The 24468-nt window shown below is 38.8% G+C and overlaps 2 protein-coding genes across 3 annotated transcripts in view; one reads left to right on the top strand and one right to left on the bottom strand.

Moving 5' to 3' along the window:
* INPP5F (inositol polyphosphate-5-phosphatase F) overlaps positions 1–6920 on the top strand; it is a 42400-nt gene extending 35480 nt beyond the window's left edge. For both annotated transcript variants that reach the window (XM_065638735.1, XM_065638736.1), the window contains 5 exons: positions 719–790; positions 882–955; positions 2125–2253; positions 3030–3117; positions 4291–6920. In XM_065638735.1, the coding sequence (XP_065494807.1) occupies positions 719–790; positions 882–955; positions 2125–2253; positions 3030–3117; positions 4291–5410 (1483 nt within the window). In that variant the 3' untranslated portion in view covers positions 5411–6920. The remainder of the gene's footprint in view (positions 1–718; positions 791–881; positions 956–2124; positions 2254–3029; positions 3118–4290) is intronic.
* Positions 6921–9183: 2263 nt separating this feature from the next.
* MCMBP (minichromosome maintenance complex binding protein) lies at positions 9184–22150 on the bottom strand. The gene is made up of 14 exons (XM_065638986.1): positions 22076–22150; positions 21737–21778; positions 21162–21254; positions 19687–19822; positions 17637–17815; positions 17299–17399; positions 15277–15446; positions 12932–13013; positions 12439–12556; positions 11637–11802; positions 10818–10951; positions 10043–10207; positions 9601–9689; positions 9184–9310 (listed from the first exon to the last, which is right to left on the bottom strand). The coding sequence occupies exons 1-14, from the start codon at positions 22148–22150 to the stop codon at positions 9184–9186; spliced, it is 1677 nt and encodes a 558-aa protein (XP_065495058.1).
* Between the last annotated feature and the right edge of the window lie 2318 nt (positions 22151–24468).

Genomic DNA, 24468 nt, shown 5'->3' with positions numbered 1-24468 from the left:
GGTGCCATGGGAGAGAACTTCTAAACCCCCTTAGCTCTAGAAGTGACTGTCGGAGGAGCTGGTTTTCCTCATTGCTTTATGGAGAAAGTGTAACTTGACTTTAAAGCCACATCTGATCAGATTAAATTCTTGTGTAGTGAGTCAATAGTAAGAAAGCCTACACATCTCTTCATGAAAAGTAGTGAGAATCAACTCTAACTGATAAGTCTCCTTATCAAGTTCAGAGTCCACTAACTTGTAAAAGAAAAATAGTGACTTGATCTTCTGCAGGTTAAACTTCAGCATCTAAAAATAACAAAGCAGGATGTTATGATAACTCTTCAAAGCACAAGACTCATCACCTTAACAGAGTCTGAGGTATTTTTCCACTTCTCTGTTTGCATTTTTAATAGCTTGTAGGTCTTATTTTTGGATCTGCTGCTGACTGACTTGAGCTATTAGGTAACTCCAGGTTTAAAAGTGTTATGTGGATCTGCTTATGGTATAGTAAGCCTAATGGCACATCATGTTTTAGCTTGTGAAGTGTCTTACCTAACTTGTTTTTTTTAGAGGCTGTGAAGAGGTAGCAGCATCACATGAGATAATGTACCGTTAACTGAAACATCTTGTAATTTGCCTGCAGTTGTAAAAGTGTCCCTAAAATACCCTGGGGATGGGTTACAGCTGTACCAATAAACCCTTCTCCCCTGTATTCATTTTTCTTCTTCCCCTTCTGTAGTCTCATTGATGCCACTCATAAGGATGTGGATGTTCTGCTGTTACTTTCTAATTCTGCCTACTACGTGGCCTAGTAAGTTACCACTTTCTCCTACCATGTGTAGTTTATTTCTAGTAGCTTTGTTTATGTAGGGAGCATTAAGTTCTGATTTTTTTTTTTGTAGTTATGATGATGAGATTGACAAGGTGAATCAGTACCAAAGGTTAAGTCTTGAAGCTCTGGAAAAAATAGAAATAGGTAAGAATGTAGTCATATATCTTTCTTGAACGCTCTTTGCAATAGCTTGAGCACTTCTCAAAGCATCCTGCAAATACATTGGAACAGCGAGCCTCAACACATTGTGTATATCCTGTGAAATCTACCGTAGTTAAAAATGTGCTTTCTTGTTGGTAATGGATGCCAGAGTTGAGTATGTATTCACACTCAGTCCTGTCTTTTGCTACTGCTCGGAAAATGGAAACTTTGATCACTGGTAGGGTGTAAAATTTTCCCCTTTTCAAACTCGTTAGCACAGGGATTCATCGAAACAATTTTTATCAATTGGCTGTAACAACTTGATCGGCTTCTCTAATGGATCGCAGGTTTGTGCATTCAATGCACTCCTTTCTTTTGATCCAAATACAGCAGCTGATTCTGGATTATACTGTAGATCTGTTTCGTAGCTTATTTTAAAAACTCTTAAGGTCTGATAAGAAACATGCTGTCATGAAATCTTGTTATGCTGATTGACTTATTTATTGACTAAAGAATGTAACATCTGCAGGCTAGATCCAGCACTTTCAGCTGAAAGTATTAAAGATGTGACATCTTTGTTTAATCCTCCATTACACAACACATGGTGATTTCATCATCTCCTTGGTGTAACTTTCACTATGTGCAGTTTCTGAGAGGTCGGTGGAAAGGTCTCCCTCACTTCTGTATTGTGGAGATCCGTAATACACCCTGATGTGCAGAACAGAGTTGAAACATCTAGACCAAATACCTTACAAAAACAAAACCCCACCTGTTTAATGATGTAGATATGATGCAGCACATTGAAGAACTGAAGTACTTGGTCTAAGTGTTGAAATTTATATTGCTTCCACTTGGTAAAAATACATCAGCTTTCCCTTTAATCCTTGCAGGAACACACTCTAAACTACAGCATTTTTTCTTCTGTTTGGAAGGGTGATATGTAATAAGCAATCAGGCTGAATTATAATAGATATACACAGAGTCAAATTGCTTTTTGTAAGTTATTGATTGTTTATTGTGAAAATCTTCAATTTAAAATTTGCTACTCTCAAGAAAACACGAAGCCTTTTATGCTGAAGAAGACTGTCCACTCTTACATATGTTTAGGTACAGCCCTTGCAATATCTCTTGCAGAGTTTGGGTAAAGATTTCTCATCTGGTTTATTTCCCAGGGCCTGAGCCCACTCTTTTTGGCAAACCCAAGTTCTCCTGCATGAGGCTGCATTACAAATACAAAGACATGAGTGGGTATTTTCACACTCTCAGAGCTGTGGTACGCAACCCAGAAGAAGATGGAAAAGGTTTGTTTCATGTGTGTAAAAAAAAAAAAAAAAAAAAAAAAAAAAAAAAAATTTATACATAAGTGTATTCAGTGTACCGGTGTTTCTCTAGAAAGCACTTTCTCCATTGCTCTTAGAATAACTTTTAATAACTTTTAAGGATAAACTTTAATATGATTTAGTTGTGTGGGGTGGGGAACCAACAAAAAAATGCTGTATGTGGCTTCTTGTGTAAACACTAGAATGTTACTGATTTAATACTGATTTAATTGCTTAAAAGCAATGTCTCTAGAATTGAGACATTTCCATGTCTGGATCTTTACTACGCCAAAACCGATAAAATGGACTTAAAATTAGCTCCTAAAGAGTGGAATAAATTGATTTATTTAGTGAAATCACTGTCTAGAAATGTTCTTGCTTGTTATTTAACTAAATTAAATGAGCAGTAATAAGGGAAGAAGATCACTTATGTGGAGCATTGAGTTTTGTTAAGAAGGATTAGAATACATATAATTGCTTCTCTTCATTCCACAAATGATGCATCATGGCAGTGGTTCACTTACACCCAGTATTTAGGGTTTAAGGACGGTCTATTCTTTAAGCTTATTTTGTAAGCTTTAAATCAGAGTTGCAGTTTGTAGGGTGCAACTCTTCTGTAGGGTCAAACAAAGAAAAAGAACCGAAGTAACTTAATTATGTTGCAAAAATAATTGTAGATGTGATTAATTTTAAATTTTTGGAATATGGGATTTTAAGGTGTATTTTAAGGGTCTGACAGGCTGCTAATTGGATTTCAGACACTCTTCAGTGCATTGCGGAAATGCTGAGAATCACGAAGCAAGCGATGGGATTAGATGTGCCCATTATTGAGAAAAAGCTGGAGAGGTGAGTCTTTAAACATGAACCTTCTGTGTCCCATTTCTGTTCTCTGCTCAGTGGCTGCCAGCACATGGTAACAGTCATATCTACTATGACACCGAAAAGAAATGTCTGTATCTAGCTATTGTGCTAGGAGTTGAGTAATAAGTCTGCAGGTGCTTATCTAAAAGTATAAGAAGGAATAATATTTTATTTGTGTCCTTATAGACAAAATACACTACCAAATGTAAGTAACATACTGCAAATCAGGTGGTTCATCATTAGTTTGTCCAATTTAATTTTTCCTATCTGAATTTTAGTGTCTGCTCCTGCAGTAAGAAGACAACTCGTGAAGTGTAAATCTGGCTTGGATTTAACAAATCCAGATAACATTATAGGTCTTGTGTGCAGAAAGGACTGGAGTTAAACTTCTGAACCCTGAAGTGTTAATCAGAATGGCACATGAAAGCACAGTTGATAATTAAAAGTAATTACCAGAGTTTTCTAGATAGACAATTGACTTATTAGAGAAAACTATAACTAAACAGAAGTAACCTTTATCTACAGATACTGGTGAAGTGTTAACTGAGGAAATCATTTATGAAGGACAATGGAGTAGAAATAAGAGGATGGCTGGCTGAAGCTGAGTATGTTTTACCAGTCCAAGTGTGATCTGTTGCATTACTTTGGACCCTTCCAATTCAGACTGTATAAACTACTAGAAAATGTGTTGTGTAGCACAACTGTAAATTGTCGAGTGAAAACTATTAGGGAAAATATTTCAACAACTTTCTTCTGCATTTGATTATTGGGCTACTATTGCAGCTTCTTTTCCCAGCTGAGTAGAAAGTAGAGCAAGAAAATGTTCCTTTTTTTACAGGCACTGAAGACTGGATATTTGCTAAATCTGGCTACGGAGTACAGCATACACAAAGAATTACAAATTTAGAGAATTCAAATCCAGTTTTATCTAAAACTAAAGACACCTTTTCCCCTTGTTCTGCTACCATTCTATAACAATGCTCCTTTGTTTTTAAATTTGATTAGCTTATATGGGTACAACTATGTAAGGAAAGGATAATGTTGCTAAAATGTCCTTCTGTATTATGGAAATAGACTGGAAGCTGGTAAATACTTGGTGTTTATAAATAGGATTGCCTTGATTTGACATCAGAGGTGGTTTTTCCCTTTTTCTTCCAGGAAGAGCAGTAAACCTCATGAGGACATCATTGGCATTCGGTCTCAGAACAGAGGGTCCTTGGCCCAAGGCAAGAATTATTTACTGAGCAAGTTCTCATCTCTCAATCAAAAAGTGAAGCAAACCAAATCCAACGTCAACATCAGCAATCTTCGCAAGTTGGGCAGCTTTACCAAACCTGAAGTGAAGGTGAATTTTTTAAAACCGAATTTGAAAGTGAATCTTTGGAAATCAGATAGTAGCCTTGAAACTTTAGAGAATCCAGCGGTAGATGCTAAAGTCCACGCTGAATCTGATACAGAAGGATCAGATAATGATTCATTCCACTCCGATGACTTCCTGACTAATTCTAAGTCGGATGAGGACAACCAGCTGACCGACTCTCTGGAGAACATGGGGCAGGCGGACTATGTGCTGCCCAGCTGTGGGATCATCGCCTCGGCTCCGCGCCTGGGCAGTCGCTCCCAGTCCATCAGCAGCACCGACATGAACATCAGCATTCATGTCCCTGTCCCTCAGGACAGCCACTCTGACCATGAGGACGTACCCGCGCCTTCTGCTGACAACACGGAGATGGAATTTGCGAAACCTGTTGATGTGTACTGCCAGAGGTTTGTGCACGATGCTCAAAATAAGGCGTCGGATGTTTTGGAGGCTGAGGCTGGTTCTCAAGAGCCCCATCACGTAGTAAATCAAACCAGCAATAATACAGCTAGGATGGCAGAAACCAAGGCTGAAACTATGGGACATATTCCTTCCAGGCCATCCAAGCTGGATGTACAGTCTTCTGAGCCAAATCCTCAGCTCTTAGCTGTTGGTGGGACTGACTTCACCAAATCTCATAAAAGCCCAGGATCTCTATCTGGCAACCTTGAGACGGGACTGCACACGACTCCTTCCCCAGCTGACAGCAGCAGCAGAGCTGTATCTCCTTTTGCTAAAATTCGCAGTTCCATGGTCCAGGTCGCAAACATCACGCAAGCAGGATTGACTCAAGGGATTAATTTTGCTGTGGCAAAGGTCCAGAAGAGCCCTGCGGAACCAGAAGCTCTAAATGAAATCAAACAAAAAGAACTGAAAGAAATGTTTACGCAATGCCAGACGCGGATAATTCAAATCTAGTTGCTGATGTGGGAAGTGTTCTTCTTGTCGTGGCTTTTAATACAATACTAAAACCAAAACGCATCAGGTTTCATTGTGGCATGAACTGCTACTGAATACTGGGATCAATAACAGAGATAATTTGTTTACAGGTGTGAGAGATGCAAATGAATTTGGTTCTGACCAAGCTTCAGAATTCCCTCAGGCAGCTGAGATGAAAGAACAGTAACCCATAGTTAAACAGGTAGCTTAGACACTGGCATTTAATAAGCATGCTGTCTGTCTTCAATGTGTTGCACAGTTATTTTTGGAGACTAATTTTGTAGCTCTTTTGACTTATGTAGAAAGTATTTATACTCAAAAGGTGATAACTGCACTTCTGTGACCTTATTTACCTTGCACTGCACCAGCAAAATAACTTACTGGTAAATTACATGTTATTTATTTTTGGAGTAGAATTTTTACTTATTTCCACTGAAGTTTTAGATGCAGCTTTCTATGAATTGTGCCTCTACAATGGGAATTGATGCATTTTTCTTGGATTTAATTATGTTCACCAGAAGTTAAGATTTCTTCTTGCTCTCCTTTTCTTTCCACACATCTTGAGACACTTTCAGTAAAGATAAAGCACATGGATCCAATCTGAAATATCCACGATCCTGCAGTGCAAATTTAGTTTGTAGATTTTTTTTTTCCTCACTTTGTTTTGAGGTGAGAGGGAATGGAGCGAATGTCCTCTAATTGTCTTGCCCATGGTAAAACTATTCCTATTTCCTTTTTTCCAAATTCCTGGCAATTGGCTCTAATCTCTTATCTCTGTGTAAAGACAGACAAGCCAGATACAATGCCTGAAGGTTGGGTATCCCTCTGTGCTATATATTCTTTTAAACTATACTTTATTTGTCCAGATGCCTTCTGATTTAGGAGTTATGAGGACTTTTGCAAGTGTACTGGTTCATAAAATCGGTGTTGCATTAGAGCATAGCTGTCAGCACCTAATCAAAACCAAATTCATGACCAGCTCAAGCTTTGCAGACTTGCAGGATAAGGCGAAGCATCCACTCATGCTGGGAATTGGATTAAAAAAACCCAACCCAAACAACCCTTATCTCTGTGTGTCAAAAGATTAAATCTCTCTAAATCACCCTTTCCCAGCAATGCCTTGCCATGCCATCCTAGTGTAGGTCATGATCCAAAAGCTACTGTAAAGCAGGACCTTCCTATGCTGTGGTTTATAACTATATAACCACCCTTATAGACCCGGTGCCTCCGCGTTCTAGTCCATGTACTGTAGATAGGCTGCACGTGGTGTTCTGAGAAAATAGTGTCATGGGGTAGGTAGTACCGTGTCCTGGGACTTCTTGTGTGTCTGAAATGATCATCATCGAACCCCGGTGGTCTGGAACTTTGATAAACAAATTGGATTTATTTATTTGTTTTATTAAAGTGATGTGGGTTTGGGTTTTTTGAGTGTCTATACTTGTGGCTATATTTAAAATGACTGCTGTATTTTAATGTGAGCAATATACATGAGGTATTTTAATTAAAAAAAAGTGGAATTGAAAGATGGTTTTTGGTATGTGATGTTAAGGGATGTGGTAATACAGGGTTCTGGGCTTTTAAGTTCCAAAGATGGGTGGGTTGTCTGGACTTTCTCTGGTTTAAGAGTCACAGAATCACAGAAGGGTGGAGGTTGCAGTGTCCAACTCCCCTGCTCAAGCAGGGCCACCTGGAGATGGTTGCCAAAGATCATGCCCAGGGGCTTTCTGAATGTCTCTGAGGATGGAGAATCCACCACCCCTCTGGGCAACCTCTGCCCCTGCTCAACCACTCTTACGGTAAAAAAAAAAAAGTTCCCTGATATTCAGAGGGAGCCTCCTGTGTTCAGTTTGTGCCCATGGCCACTTGTCCCATCCCTGAGCACCACTGGGAGCTCCTGGCTCTGTCCTCAGGCAGTGACAGACATTAATAGTGTCCCCTGTCAGGGGCCACAGAAGTGACTCGTCCTTTATCCTTTTCTTCTAGCACTGCACTGCTACAGACCTGGCATCAGGGGAGGGGGAAAAAATAAAGTCATAGACACATTTACAAGGACACTCCTTAAAAACTGCCTAAGCCTTGGTGCTTGTACAGGTCCTGGAGGAGGGGAACTTCCAAATACTTTGCCATTATTTTGGTCAGAGATGGAGAAATGGATCTATATGATCTGCAGTCTGGAACAGCCCTGTAGGGCAAGGGTACTAACTAAAGTCACTCCTATATTTTAAAAAATGTGGCTTAGTCAGCAGTCTAGGGCATGTATTCCTGTAAACTAACCCCTGATCTGCTGTATTGGGTCACTGCTTGGTGATCCAAAAGTATCATGTCCCTGCAGCTTACAAATTGCCTAATACTTAGGGAAATATTTGTCTCAAATAATTTGTGGCAATATGCATAAAACTATCCCCTAAGCAGCACCAGAAGGCTGCCTTTTGATAAGGGTCTTAATTTTCTTCCTGTATCTGGTTGCTTAACTTCCTATTAATGTTGCACAAGTCAGATGAAACAATGAATATTCATTTTAGTGTTCAAAAAAAAAAAACCCTCTAAGGGCTTTGAAAAGGTATCAAACTTGGCTTGAGTTTAAGAAAACAAGTTTTGTGTAAGATCATAAATACTCAAATTAGCATGCAGAAATGGACAGTTCCAGATTGGCTGCGCAGCCAAAAACAATGTCACATTTAGAATAGGAAAAATGCAGAAAAATAGAGGGTTCCTGTTCACACATTCTCAATGGCTTCATGGAAGTGTGGCAGGAATCTTTTTTCCTTGTTCAGAAAAGGATTAATTGAAGCAAAATCTAGAGTTGACTCCATTGCTGTCTCCACAAGGACAGCCTTGCTTACTCCTACACCATGTTTCCAGATTACTCGAACTCCACATTGGTTTAATGTTTCACTACTTAACCCCACCTTGTTAAAACTAGTTGTGCAAGCCCTAGTAAGGGCAGTTTGTCCTGAAAACCAGCTCAAACTGTACAGCACAAATAAGATATGTAGAGACCATTCTTAGTGCTTAATTGATGTTATTGAAACAATTTAAACACACTGCATTACTGGTACTGTAGAAAGATCCTTTTGTATAAATACATGAGTATAACCAATTCTCCAGTCAATGCTTTTTTAAAAAAAATGTGCCAGAATAAAGCTTGTTAGAGAGATTTTAGAAGTTCATCTTGGTTTTCTCTGAGTACAATAAAGATGTATTTCATAGTGGAACCTTGTCATGGATAAGATCAAATCACTTCTTTACACCACAACGTAAATCACTGTTATGCTGCTGCCATGAGCACAAGCAGCTTCAGCTCATGGGAGCAACAGTAAAGCTCTGGATACTACAGTTGCTGTTTCCTGCTGGTTACCAAAACCTCTGATCCTCAACATTTAGCCATTCAAGAATTATCTCTCAAACTTATTCCTGAATAGAGCTTACCACTGCTGAGTATGGAGGGGCTCTGGCTGGGTTAAATTTTCTCATTATTAAAGGAAATAAGTTTACACAATTTCAGTACTAAAGTTTAATATCAAACAATTTGCTCATTGTTACCAATTTTCAATTACAAAACAGGATCCAAAAAAATGTCATAAAATATGCTGAAGTGGCTGTTCAGAGTTAAGTGTGTTCAGACTGCATGGGTAAATACCCGTAATTTTTTGGTATAAATTATCTACAAAAACTGGTATAAACAATATCCCAATCTTAGCATAGGTTCCATCTAGGATTAGACAAATTTTCATAGCGACATCCACAAAATATTAAAGTTCATTCCCATTAACGCATTTTTGCTGCTGAAGTCTGGCTTTACGTAACGCCTCCAGTTGTTTGGCTCTCAGCCACCGCTCTCGTGACAGCGTCGTCTGCCCCACGCTGAGAGACAGGAACCTGGAGGGGCAGAAACAGCGATTCAAGAAATCAGAGCTCGTTCACGTCTCAGGGTTGATAAGCTAATACAGCACAGAACCCATTTTCTTTTGGTCTCCTATGAACTAGAAAGCATGGGAAGAAATGGGGGAGGAAATATTTCACCCAAACGGAGAATCTCTGCCAAGAAGAACAAGGGAGGAGTAGATTCCATGGTTTGATTGCCAGGATGTCTCACACAACTGCAGTCAAACCGCACTGACTTCATTTGTTACCAGCTTGGGAGAAAGTCTCCAGCAGGACAAACCTACCTCGCCACCAGCAGAGTTCTGTGCAGATCATCAGCTGTTATGCTCTCAGGGTCGTTCTTGCGCATCTCTACAAAGTCTTCTTCTACCGCCTAGAAACGACACAGCACGCAATTATGTGGCAAGAAAGAATCTTCGCTATGAGATGAGCTTTTAAGGAGCTAAACACCGTAACCACCCTTAGATTACAGGAGAAACATTTCAACTTGTTGCTGTTGGGAAGCAAGCCCAAGTGAAAACAGGCTAGTTCTCATCTTTGAAAAGAATTCATTTTCAAAATGAGTTTTACAAAGCAGGATATGTGTAAAGTATGTCCTAAAATACTCAGGAGTACAAATCCTTAAAGGCACATTCAGGACAAGAAAATGTTTCTGTTCAGAGAACAATGGGAAAGTAGTTTCTATCTGCATATACAGTTGAAAACATATTAGTGATGTCTTCGTACCTTGGTCACTTCATCGGATATACTGTAGTCCAGCAGCCTCAATAAACTTAGGTAAATTCGGAATTTGTTCAGCACAGAAGGCAGCACCGCTTTCAGGAGGCTGTTCATATATTCCTCCATGTTTGGTGGAATTATCTGTGGTTGTAAGTGGACTTGGCAATCTGACTGAAAAATAAAATTACATATCATCTCTTTCCACATTCTGTTTTGTTTTTTTTTTTCATTCCAAGACTAATTTAATCTCTAAAGCAACAGAAGTCACTATTTCCCAGAACTAAGGTAAGACACTTCATTCTTTAAATATTTAACGGTTCCCTTTTTGAAAATCAGCGTAAAGTCCTTATTCCAGCAGGCACCGGTCGCACTTAGAGGCAAGAGAGCAAACGTTCGACTCCCAAAGCTGGAATGCAAGCGATGGGATATTTGTACGCTTTGGCTACGCTGTTTCTCTAGGGTCAATGCCAGATCTGTTGCTCTGCACTCACGTGCCCATCACCTCAGAACCTCCTGTTCTAGAATAAAGTGTCGTGATCTCTGTTACTAACTCCGGTCGCTGCCTCGCTCTCGCAATACTGCTCAGCCAAGGAGGAGAGAAGGTCAATGCCCTGGTTCTCCTCGAACAGGTTCTTGGCCTGGCTGCAGCCTCGAGCGAGAACTGATGCCGGTAACGCACCCGAGACAGCTCTCCCGCCTCCGCTTGGCTCTGGAATGGCACGACCTAAGGAAGCTGCTACCAGCTGTAATTATTCCCCAAATTCAGGAAGACCCGCCTTACCGGTAGGAGTGATCGGCCCTCTGAAGTGATAAGAACGTTAATATTGCATGGGAATTCCATCTGGTGGTAATTGAAGTCATAATCCACCTTCTGCCAAGTGATCAGGTTACCCAGTGCGGTCACATTGTGTACACCTAGAAAAGCAAGAACAAATTCTCTGACAACTGGATCTAAACAAATGTCAGACCTGATTTTTTTTTCCCCCAATCTGTTTTTAATGAGCATCTCAGAGAAAAATTCTTGCAAGCATCTTGTTTCTTCTTGTGTCTGTGGTGTTTTCCATATACAGCCAACTGTTTCTTAAGATCACAATGAAGAATTCTTGAAGGATTTCAAGCCTAAATTTTATCTGGCCTAGTGTACGTATTAATAGCTAATGTTTTCATCAGTCCTACAAAGCCAGAAAACTACAGATAAAAAATTCTCTCTCAAAAGAGGACAAAATACTACAAATTATCTGACAGAAAGTATAATTTAACAAATCAAGGGAATTAAAAAAAAGTCTTGCTGGGTAAAGAACACATTAAACAGTCTCTGGCAAGACCAGAACAGCTGAAAAACACACTCATCATTTTGACTGAATACAAGCATTTCTGAGCAAAATACCAGAAACTTCCAAAAAGTAAAACAGAGAAAAAAAACAAACCCAAGAGGTGGAGCTGTAAGTTGCCTGAGCCGGCTGCAGAGCAGCAGGAAGCTCGCTCAAGTGATGAAATCAGATACGGAAACCACAAACAGCTTTGTAATAGAAAATTAGCACCGGGATACAATTAGCATCGCTGTATTAAAATGTATCAACTTTTAACCTTCCAAATGTACCTGTTGTGTCGAGCTGTCCTTGCTCAAGCTGAGTCTCGTCTACAACAAGGGAGGTGTTGCTGGCGAGCTGCAACACTCCGCTGACCAAGCGATTGGCTGCGTAGTCTTTGTGTGGGATAAATCGAGAATGGTTCATGTTCTCAATTGTCATTTGTAGGCGATAGGACTGCAAGGAGAAAATAAAAACTGATCAGCACATTTCCTCTCCTGCAGCTTCCCTAGTAAATGCTGCTTCCTTTAGCAAGGGTTGCAACTGTGAACCTCCGTAGGAAGTAAAACAAAACTTGTTACCACGACACGGAATGCACTTTATCCCCAATGTCCCAATGCTAAATACTTAAAAAAAATTCCAAAAGGAAAATAACGCTGTTAAGAACTCATATAATCTGTATTGCACATTTAGGATGCACAAAAAAGAACAAATGATTTATTGCAGCAGTACAATTGTTATGACCCCCAATTGAAATGCTATGAATTATCCACGAACTTGGAGATAAACAGTAACAACACAATAATTAAATGACCTAAATGTCTAAACATATCAATCCAGAAAGGCAAAATAAAGTATGCAGCATCTCTCTGTCAGTTCAATACCTATGAGGATATGGTTTTATTCCATATTCATCCTTGGTAAATAGAGACTCCAACTGACAGGCAAGCCATATCTCCATTTTTATTTCCCTCTACATGGATGACAGGAACCTTTGCTTAAGAATCCTGCCTTTAACTAAAATGTTGTTTATTTGGTTGGAACAATTAGTCCAACAGGAATATGAAAGTGCTATAAAGCCGTTATTCTTACCGCTGGAACAAGCTGCTGGATGATGCGGTATATGTGCTCTGTGAAGATGCTGTTTCTCGGACATCCGCTCAAGTTGACTGTGAATTTTCCCAGAGGAAGCACATCTCGTCTGGCGTAACTAAGTGGAAATAACACAGGTTAGGCAAGCACCTGATGAACACGGTGAACACAGGTATCAATCAGTGAGAGTGCTGTGCTGTAGCTCTGATAGCCAGCAGGATTTCGGGACTAATAATACATCAATCACAGCCACATTTCCTTCCTTCTCCAGCGTCCAAGGAGCTGCGTTAGGCTGAAGGCTGCTGAGGAAGGCTCTGCAGCATTGCACAAAAGCGGTACATTGAGAGTGCTTGAGATCCTGCAAATGTGCCTACTACACGTTCTGCTCTCCTCATGCTCTGTTGTTACTCAATAAACATATTTCTTCATCCGTTTCCTTTCTCTTTGCCCAATCTCAATTTCCCTGCTTATCACACTTATTCATTTCCTTTACCTGCCCTCAGCTTTCCTCTCCCTCTTCTCACTGTATATCTTCTCCCCATTCTTGACAAATTTCAACTTTTTTGTGATATCAGCTAAGAGAGAAAACACATTCTAGTCTAAGTGTTAGAGCATTCACAGGCCAACTAGAAAGAACAAAGTGTGCACAGAACAATAATAAAAAACCCCAACACTAAACATTATTCATACTGATACTGAAGTACTTATCATGCTGATATTGAAGTACGCAGGGACAAGGGTTCAGGGCAGACTGTAAACATAAACCCACCATAAATCTGATCAGCTCACAATTAAGCTGCCATGGCGTTCTGGTGGGATCTATGTCACCTGTCTTGCTGAGACTGAGAAATATCTCATGGCTTTTTACACACCAGTTGCGGTAGGAGAAAGGTAAGATGCCGAGTCCACTTACAGCTCTGTAAATACTTCTGTTAAGTGTGTCCTTTACCTCTCACTTTGTAGTAGAATGCAATTTTTGAAAACCATAGAAGACGTGACTTACCAAAAAAAAAATTACTTTTTTCCCTTTTTTAGAAACCTGAATCAATTTTCATTTTGAAGATAGATTATTATTAAAATATTAATTTAAATATGAGCGTGACAACTATACTTAACGATCTACTCAAAACATACTGTCTGAAGTTTCACACCTGAAATTGTAATGAGTCAAAGGACGCTGCTCCTGCGTCCAGTGACAGTTTAAACCAGCATAAGGGAACATTAAGCAAATCCACTTCAATCGGCTGTGCAGATAGATCAAAACACATGCACGTTCAGCTACAGCATCAGCTCTGGTGGTAACTTTCTAAATGAGGTTCACTTGAGCTTACCATTAAACTTATGTCTGCATTTAATTAAACAAATTCCCAGAATGTACCTTTCAGTGTCTTTTAATACTTAAACAATAACTACTGCAGTTAGTAAATGCCGTCTCTGAGAAGTCGGCTGCATGTCCTATTCAATAAAATAAGCCAGAGATAAAAAGATGTTTTCGTACCTCTGTTTAAAAGTATATCTTAAGGAGATTTTGCCCAGCTCTCAAAGGAACGCTGAAAGGATACACTGCCAGAAAAATGGCCTTTTAACAAAACCTACTGTTATTTCAGACAATCAAATCTATTTACTATGTCTATTATGACAGGGCAACTCTAGCTGACAAAGTACTACTGGAGTAGGTACTACTGAGGCTATTTCTGCCATTTATTTGCAGAGTGGTGAAGAAGCCCATACAAGGAGATTTCTTTTAAAAAGATAAATATATAAATTCTCAGCAAACATCTAAATACTTACACTGTAGAGATGAGATGCAGTATCAGGTATTCAGCAGCCAAACTGTCTCCCAAGAGCGCGTGGGTGAGGAACCCAAGCAACTCTGCTCTCACTGGTGACAGCTCAGACATGAAATTAGAAACAACTGATGAAAGAGCAAAAGACAACAAATGTCAGGAAAAGTGCTGTTCCTCACCCTCTTCCCTCCATATAAACCTTATTTTTCATTACAGTTTGATGAACAAAAATGGTTACTCCAAAGCAGTCTAATAAAAATAAACATTCATTGGTTTTCCAGCTGAGTAATTACTGGCTTTGGATAAACTCGAATCACTCATCATTACCTTGGAAATGCTTGCTTTTTTTTTTTCCCATTAGATTTTTGTAATGCATTTCCAGAAGGCTGTAAAGTTTGGAACCAAATTTTGAAAAAAAAAAAAAAAAAAAAAAATCGATGGCCTATCCATACTATATTAAAGGCAGAAAAAACCCCAGCCCATACACGTAGCACAGGTCAGGACAACCAATACAAGGCACGCAAGGAAGACAGTTATAAATATCATTTAGAGGTGTGCATGCAGTAATTCAATGACAAAAAAATAACAGTCAAACAGGCCACAAGGAATAACACAGTTGCCTAAAACCAGAATTGCTTTATCTTCTTCACAGTATTATCATTCTTTATGTTGTCAGTACATTTCTTACTTCCATTGTTATAGTAAAGTGCAAATCTAATTTTCCAGCAATTCACTACCCCACTTGAGAACATATAAGCTTTTACGGTTGAACAACTTGGTAAAATCCTCGGGCATGTAGCATGTGAAACCAAGTTTCATATAAATCACATTTATTTCAGAAAAATAAACACATAAGCATCACATAAACACAAATGCTTGTGTCTTGCCCAGTTCTGTAGTACTGAATGGTTCCTCCATTTAACAAGGTTTAAATTCAAACTCTGCCATCGATGCATTTCTCTCCGAGCAAAGAATTATTCGTTCACACGTACCAGGAAACTGCACATTTATTATTCATGTTCACAGAGCGAGGTGAAGCTTGGATACTCACAGGTTTTACTCTCCTCTTCATTAAGGCAGGCAGGCAGTAACGGGTTAATGTGTTGTAATTTCTGTGCCAAGATCACGTGGATTCTGGGGACTAAGGAGGCAGGAGGACTGTGCACTCTCTGTTCCTCTGCCGTGTCCATGGACTCCACGGGATCGAGGGTCGAGCTGTCCCTGGGGAAGGACACAGCACAACTGGGCTTAGAAAAGTTCCACGCAAATTTTTCTCCATCTGAGTAACGGCTGCTGGAACCAGGCCAAGGGCAGAGCGGGTCGGAATAAACACCATCCCAACCCAGCTTCTGCTAACGCCGCCCATATTCAAACTGCCTCCTTTACAAACACCATGAACGCTCATATAGAAATGCCAAAGCATGCTTGACCAAAAATATTTGGATTCTGTTATTTTCAGAAAATAATCAAACCTTTCTTTGCTGAAAAAACAACCAACCAACCGAATAACCCAAAACCAAAACAAAACCCCAAAACCAAAAACCAAACACCCCAAACAAAACTGTATTTATTATTTGCTGCACCATTGAATAGGACGTAGCTTTGAATAAAATATTCCACACTGTCCTGTCCAGTATGTACTTAATGAAGTTTAAACAGTAACTTTTAAGAAAATAAGGTCATGATTTATTACATTTGTGTATGCACATGTGGGATTTCCATATCCCACCTGGTTCCAGAGCCTGACAAGATCTTTTAGACAGTCACATAAGAGCTATATCACTGGCTGAGTAAAAAAAAAAAACAACGCAAGTAAATAAATCCTATATACCTCAGCTCAAACTTGAAGGCATTAACTCTTAAGTTAAGGGTTGAGACATATAAGCTTTGCTCTCCCTGAAGATGCCTTACAAAATTCCTTCCAGGTGGTTTTCATTTGCTATGTAGAAATTAAAATCCCTAAAGCGACTCTATCAGGTGACAGTAAAGTTTAGTACAAATTTAATCAACTTGCACTGGTTTTAAAAGCTGAAAGGCTTTACAACTTCCAAGCCCCTTCAGCAGTCCACCCACAGACTATCCACTCTTCCCATTACAATAAACTTATTTTCTTTACATTCAAAATGTTGCTAAATGCCACCGTTTTGCCTATTTGTGACAGAATGACATGCAGAAAAAAACAACCAACCAAAAAACCACCAACCAGCTCATGACAGACCAACTGGGCTGTCAGTCTGGGATCAGCTGTCAGACAGATGACAACCCAAAGCAGCTGACCAGGCTGAGGTAACTCTGAAGAAGTTGGCACTCTAAAGGATTCACAGTGCACTCTCCACATTGTACCGATCAAAAAGGTAAAGAAAATCACCAACAGAAATAATCTGAAGTGCAATAGTTCAAGACAGCAGTAGTATAATGCGTATGTTAGACGGTCAGCAGCTTTATTTTAAAATTCGACTTCTTGCATCCTTCTCAATTAGTTTGTATTTTGTCAAGCAAGTAACCACAGAACAGCAGGTGAAACTGGAAGTTTCTATCAGCAGTATAATGTGACAATACACCTAAATTAATGAAAAAAATCAACCCAATTTATACTCATTTTGGTCACTTTCACACTCCATGCAGACATGCAATATTTGTTTTTAATATTCTACAAACTTGTTTATGGTAACACCTTTCATGGACTTACAAATTATTTCAAAATGACATTTTATAATTTTAAAGCTTACCTGAAAACTTTGTTCACTATTTGCCCATTCATTGGAAGTTTAATAGGCATGAAAGGGTACAGAACATTTAGCTACAGAAACACTTTCTGCTTTATAGACTGTACAAAAACCTAGAAAAAGATGCATCATGTACTCAAGAGTAAGGACACACTAGAGTACAATGCACTTCACTTTACAGGATGGTGGATCTAATTATTTCCAAGTCAAGCTTTTTTTTAAGCAACAAAATTCCCCTCTTAAGCATAACTCTTATGTATTTATACATTTCCCTGTTTGTTTCAAGGAGACAGCCACAATATTTTGCTCATTGAAATAAGAATTTCCTTCGTTTCACGAAGCCTTACCTCTCGTCACTGTTGACTATGCTCAGCACCGGATCCACAGACAAAATACCGTACACCTCCAGAACGTCATTGACTTTGAAGCTGTCCCAGCTCTCATAGACCTGCCACAAAGAGAAAACAAGAAAATTCAGAGGCAGATGGGCCAGATGCAGGACCGCACACCAAGAAAAAAAATCTCAGGACACTCAACTGCAGATTGAGAACAGTCTGTGTAAAGAGGTCCCTTCTCGCCCTCAGTGGCACTAAACTTAAAAACGAGTTTCTGGGACTGCATGCTTTTTCCCATTGGTGATCTTTTGCTATGCAAATGTAAACAATTGTATTCTAATCTGATTTACCAGGATTTGCTGAATAACGGAGCATTCAACATGGGAACGGCACAGAAATTTGGTGTTGGAAGTTTCATAGTCAATATAGCATACTAGCGAATCAAAGAGCATTTCAAATACAACACAAAAATGTGCAGCGTACTGTTTTGCTTGTTCCATCACAACTTTTTTCCTTAAGAGGACAAATCCTAAAAGCAGAATACCAGGAGCCAGTATCAGCTACACCCTTGAGCATCTATTACAGTAATGGACTTTTTCACTTCACTAAGTGTAATGAGAACACAGGAGCTGTAATAAATGCTGTTGAAGGAGTTCAGCAATTCGGGTACAGCGGTAGTGACAAGAAACAAAGTAATTACCTGTAGAAACAAAATTCTGGACTTGAAAGACAGTTTCTGTGCCTATAAACTAATGCCAGACTAACTACTGACACTAAATTGGGATTCTGTCTGCCTCACCCAGCCACACTCACCAGCTCTCCACTTCCGTTACCTTTACAAGACACGCTGGTCCCTTCTCTCCTGGCAATGGAAAATTTAAGTCAAGTGGAGGGGAGCAGTTGGGAGAAATGAGATGGTGGCCCGCAGACGCTTCTGTTTCTAATCTCTTTGGCTCCACACATCCATGGATGTCACCTCCACTGCCTGAAAAATAAGGGATTGATAGGCTCTTCAAACAGAAATGCAAAAGTGAACAACTTTCTTCAGTGAGCAACATGGGATTAAACTAATTTAACAAGACAACCGAGACAAAAATATTTAATAAAGCAACATATTTGACACAAGATACTCTTACTCAAAATAGAAAAGCCTCAACAAATGCATATTTTAAATCATCAGGATAAGCGCAAGCGTGAGTACTGGTAAACATCTACGTGTCGTAGAAACCCAAACACGGCCAATCTGATTTTCAAAATGTAACGTTTGAACTGTGTGAATGAATTCTTTCTAAATTCTGTAAGACTGCAAAGGTAATATTTTTCTGCATCTCACAGTCAAAAAAATAGATGGTTCTTAAAAAACTGTATGCAGCAACATAACAGTTTATATAAAAAATCTCTGTAGATTTTCAGCAATAATCAAGCTATAAAAATGTATTCTACAACTGATCAGAGTAGGTACAAAGACAAAATAGTCTAAACTATATAATAACCCATTTGTGAACTGGTAAGAATCCAGAAAGAAAAAACTGAATGCAGCTACTGAGCCTGACAGACAGAGAACACCAAGCAAAAGAAAGCAATAGCTTCTACAATTTATTTTAACAGGACTCACAATTTTAAACTAACCACTTTCTCTTGTTCAAAAAACACACCAAAATCTCAAAAATAAACCCCATCCATGCAATTTTAAATGGCATCTCCACAGAAGAGCACCAAGACAAATAGTTCACCAACAGATTACAGCATGAGAACTGCACACTGTCTGTACAGGGCTACTGTTTGAAATACCACCCTCTTAAAAGCTTTAATAGCTTTCTTCAGGATGCTTCAAGTGTCTGGTATTAATTTGCTTCATTTATGAAGCTGGATCAATAAGTCTCATGTTAGAAAAAAGGCTGGAAGCTGGTTTTTTTAGATATATGCTACTGTTCATAGTAAAGCAGCACCTAACTGAGATGCAGTTTGGCTTAAATTTACACAATAACATCCACACACAGAGCAAGAGAGAGACAAGATGAGGTGATTTTTTCCCCAGATTACCATGAAATCTGCAATAGAGTGGGAAATTAAACAAGAACAACTAAATTTCAGCCTGCTGCTATAAATTATGTGTGTGCTGTTACATACAAAAGGCAATACCCAAGTGTTGCTGTACAAAATACTAATTTTTTAGGAATCAACTCTAGAAAGCAGTACCAACAAGTCACATGGTTTACACACAACACGCACCACCACAGAATCTCCCACACTGGAGACTTCAAAGCCACTAAATTAGTTATAAAGGCTGCAATAACACTACTGATTCAAACAATTGTAAATATTTCCATTTTTGAGAATGAAATTTCAGTAAATTCTGGAAAGCTAGCACAATAACTATTCCTCAGTAATGACTGTTACCCAGATGTTGCTCTTTCTGTTTAGATGGATGCAGATCCATGTCCTCGTCTTCCTCGTAGCTCCTCTTGTGGCGACTTGGTGTGTAGGATGTGGAAGGACTAACTCGAGCTTGGCTTGCACTAATGTATCCGTAAAACTGAAGATTAAGGACAACTACCCATTCAGCTGAGAAAATTCAGGCAAAGTACTTTCTTTTTAACAAAATCCTATTATCCTATTTTGAGCAAGACATTAACGCATCATCTCTGAGTGCTATTCCACTCTCAATCTCTAAAAAAAGGGGTTTTTTTACTCCCAGAGAACATGCTTGTGGTCAGGTACAACTCAAAATCTCAAGAAATTTTTCCTCTTCCACATCTCAACCCTAAAGAACAGATAATATTTAAATACTTGCTATCTGACACATTCGCTATTACTTAAAAAAAAAAAACACACCGAAAATGTTCACATCCTTGTAAGATACTAGCAATACCACACTTGTAAATGAGTTTTGAAAATACTAATACACTTTTCCTTTTCTTAGAATGATGGGCAAATATTAAAATAATGTTCAGTGTTTTCATAATAGTCTGGCTCACTTTAAATTCCCATTGCTGCAGTATTTTGCTGTAAGCTTCATTCAAAGACTAACTTATCAATCTTTATTTACAAGAATTGTGTTAGCCTAATTTTAAAATTGCAGTGGCATCCTGTGCCCATGACGAGTAGTCGTTTTCTCAGATTCTGAACTCAAATTATGAAATATCAAGTCATATTAGATTTACCATCAAATTTGTCCCTTTTTACAAAATGCAACATATGTTAAGTTTTCTAGACCTCTCCCCCACTCCCTTGGATGAGAAGAGAATATAAAACTCATAAAAGTGTTAAAAGCAGCACCCTGTATCCACTCCACTCAGACAATTCAACTTCTATTTACTAGAAGAAACTAAAGATGATTTGTTTCAACCCAAGACCTTTCCTGTACTCACTAAGAAAATGACATAGTGTGGTCGAACTATTATAAACTCAATACTTCGATTTTCCAGGAACGATTCTCTTCGCATGCTCAGCTACAGGTGTTTTTACAGGTTCTTGTAGGAGACTCTCACTATGTGATGGTGACCTAATTTAATCAGAAAATGGCAACAGAATGCCTACGGCTCAAATGGAGTTTCTCATATTCTAAACATTTTCAAATAGAAATTAACAGAAATTTTCAAGACCCTCCCAATCAGACATGCAAATCTAGCTTAAAGCCCTACTAAATCAAAAAGTAACGTTCCTAAATTCATTTGTATCCTCTTTGCTTATGTAGCACAACACCAATTTTTCCTTTTTTTTTTTTTTTTCCCTACACCTACCACCTCTCCTCACCTATCCTGATTCACTCTAAAAAAACTTCAAATAAACTTGATCTCCTTAAATCTAATGAATTTGTTGGTGGTCACTGTATAACAGAGCACTAGCTCAGTCAAAAAAGATATTTCTTTCACCCATGCTGATTCACCAGGCACTGGAACGCAGTAGAAAGTCTGTCTCTCTGAGGTGACTGTTTGCGAAGAGTTCAAATCAATTTCCTGCTGAGGCTGGAACACCAACAGAAATTTTGTTAAAAATCTGATTAGAATTTATCTTCTTTTTTTTTCAACTAATCCCACAGATTCACTTACTTAGGTAGAAGTTACAAACATGCAAGACTACATACTCATGAAAGAGAAAATCTAAACAGGCTGTATCTATAATGCTTGGATTCCAGTAGCACTGTGCTACCAAAAGTAAATTGTTTTCCATAGCAGAAAGTTTTAAGATCAAGAGTGCTTACTGCCCCCCCGAAACAAATTTTAAATAGGACAAAAATGGCTTGAAGCCTTCTAAACTTGGAATGCCCATGGGCAGTTAAGAACGCTCTGCTTTCCAAACTTGAGATTAATTTTGTGGTTTAGGAGCAGTACCTCCAAGAATACACTGTTGAGTACCAAGTAAGCTATAAACTTAGAAAGACACAGTTTATAAGTGCATTTTATATTTAACATGTCATCTCAAAATTCATATAACTTGTATAACTTACCCCACATTCTGCCACATCTCTGTATTTACCAAAATGCAAAACCTGTCAAGAAGGAAAAGGCAATGTGATCATTCTGGTTCTGACAGCACCCTGAATAACACCAAAATCATTGCAGTCTAAAGTCCTTCAGAGACATACTGCTGAAACCTTCATTATTTTAGTAATTTTTATTCCCCAACAGAAATATGAGAAGTGATGTATTACTGATGTCATACGAACAGTTTTATTAGACAGAGCCCAGACTCCACAGGTTTAATTTAGAAACTAGATGAAATACAAAGACCAGAATGGAGAAAATGCTAAACATGTACTAGAATAATAGATCAGTATTTCACTTACACGCGTGTTTGTATTCGGGTCAACTGTTTCATATACTCCCATGTAAAACTCAGGATCAAACATATCTTGAACCATGCAGCGAAATTTCACTAAACTGTTGGGTTTTAGGTAATGTACAGGAACATCATTCAGCGATGGAACCTAGAAAAAAGAGCTTATTCTAAACAACCAGTATATAAATATTAAGAAATGCCCTGAAGTAAGCTAGAACAAGCACAAAAGCTGTCACCAACTTATTCTCTGCTCATTCGGTGTATCCTACCGCTCAGTTACTTGCCTCAAACCTTGTGTTGTTCTTGTTGGTACGATTAATCCCCCTGGACAACCTGCCACATCAGGTAACACACTTAATATTTTCTGAGCACACCTCCTGCCTTGATCCCAGCAGTAACAAAGTGCGTATATCTCAACACCAGAAGCTTCTGCAATAGCTGTTACAGTTAATAGTTACAATTATCAGACACTTAACAGTTCCCAAATTCTTCCAGTTCCAAAGCCACCAGTCCCGCTCGTTTCTCAATCCCAATACTAAAGAAATGCATTTCGGTCACTGAAACCATATGGAAACTCTACAGCAACATTTGAAACTAACCCCTAAACTGGGAATTATTGCAGCTGCAGTATTAAATAGAATTTATTACTTATTTTATTCCTATTTGACAACACTTTTACTACGTATTATGTACCAGTGGTACTATAGCAATTGCATGCACAATTTCTTATAACAAAAGGCCATGGAAAACCTGTATGTTAACTTCCAAGTCCACATTGGGGGAGTCTTTTTCACATGTGGTTACATGACAATGGAAAAATGTGAGAAGAAACTTCTTCTCAGTGAGGGTGACGGAACACTGGAACAGGCTGCCCAGGGGGGTTGTGGATTCTCCTTCTCTGGAGACATTCAAAACCCGCCTGGACGCCTTCCTGTGTAACCTCACCTAAGTTTTCCTGCTCTGGCAGGGGGATTGGACTAGATGATCTTTTGAGGTCCCTTCCAATCCCTAACATTCTGTGATTCTGTGAAAAACAGAAGAAAAAAAAAAAATCAATGCCTAGGCATGTGGTATAATATGAAATAATGAGACTCGCAATAAGAAAAGTTTTCTAATTTTGAAGATAAACTGTTGGGAAAAAAACCACATCCAACATTAAAATGCTACAAAATAACAGAAGTGGCCTTATAGCAAACAGCACTTTAACAAACAAACATATATTCCCTCATGTTTATCTTAACTAAGAAAATGCACTTTCAATTCCCTCTAATGCTGTATATTTCGCACAGTTTTGCCATCTACACTTTGATTTAAACTATCATTGAAAAATTAAATACAGAATACTTCTACTGACAGGAGAAAGAAACCCCAACCAAACAAAAAACCCCAACCAATGATTTTCACTTGGTTTTTTTTTAGCCGTAAGTAGAACAAATTTGACATGAAAGTTTCTAATCCACTTAGCAGCATTCCATGTTTGTCAGTCTTTAGAAAACCATTGCCTTCTGAACTCAGGTGTGCACGCTGTATTTTTAAACCTAAAGCACAGCTGCCTTGCTAAACTGCTGAAACCAGGCACGATCCCACCCAGTGAAGTACATTTTTAGCAGAAATTGTTTTTGCCTCAAACCTGAAAGCCCAAGCAGTTATTTCTTCAACCCACACAAAGTTTGCAGCATCATGATAAAAGACGAGGCAAGGGGTTTAAAAACAGCAGTTCGGAAACTTGTGGTGTACAAGCACCTAGTGCAGACTCACAGTAGCCAGGGCTGGCATTAACACTTTCAAAAATGACAGAATTTGTCAGCTCCTGCCATCTACTGGATTGCACTCAAATAGGCAGCATTCAGCAGTTATGGCCCAGGGCAAAACGGTAAACAGAAGTCAAGTGGATTGGCTTCTCTGCTTTCAGTCAGGATTTTACACCTTTGCTTTACATGAAGATTAAAGCAACTAAGATGTAAGTAAAGTATTACAAGGTCTAAGCCTAAAATTCCAAAGTGTACTTATCACGGAAAGGAAGGACTACTCAAAAACATGTAAGAGGCAGAAAGAACAAAACTTAAGAATGCCATATCCCTAAAAGAATAAAACCATCTTACCCAGTTAGTAGCATTATTTTCTTTTAATTTCTCCTTGAAGTATTCGGTTACCTTCTTTTCCCAATCAGAGTTTGGAACATTTTGGGCTACAAACAAAACACATTTACGTGCGTATTAGCATCACGTAACAGACTTCTATTCAGCATTCTGGTAACATAGCAAACGATTTAAACAATTTACTGCTATTCTGGGCAAACGACTGTGTTTCAGATCACTTCATGCCCCTCCCAATTGCACTGACTTCCCATCTTACACCCTTTAAAGTAAATGGAGATGAACAGAAAGTAAGGAAAAGCCT

Source organism: Caloenas nicobarica, chromosome 7, assembly GCF_036013445.1.
Source record: "Caloenas nicobarica isolate bCalNic1 chromosome 7, bCalNic1.hap1, whole genome shotgun sequence".
NCBI classification, from domain to species: domain Eukaryota; kingdom Metazoa; phylum Chordata; class Aves; order Columbiformes; family Columbidae; genus Caloenas; species Caloenas nicobarica.
Note: the sequence above shows the minus strand (reverse complement) of the source record. Positions and strands in the feature narration are given on the sequence as shown.

Coding starts and splice junctions, on each gene's coding strand:
- MCMBP (XM_065638986.1), bottom strand. CDS start 22,150: ATGGTTCAAGATATGTTTGATCCTGAGTTTTACATGGGAGTATATGAA. Junction 17,400..17,636: donor CCGTTATTCAGCAAATCCTG/GTAAATCAGATT, acceptor TCTTTGTGGCAG/GTCTATGAGAGCTGGGACAG. Junction 12,557..12,931: donor GAGAGGAAAGCTGAGGGCAG/GTAAAGGAAATG, acceptor ATTTCCACTTAG/TTACGCCAGACGAGATGTGC.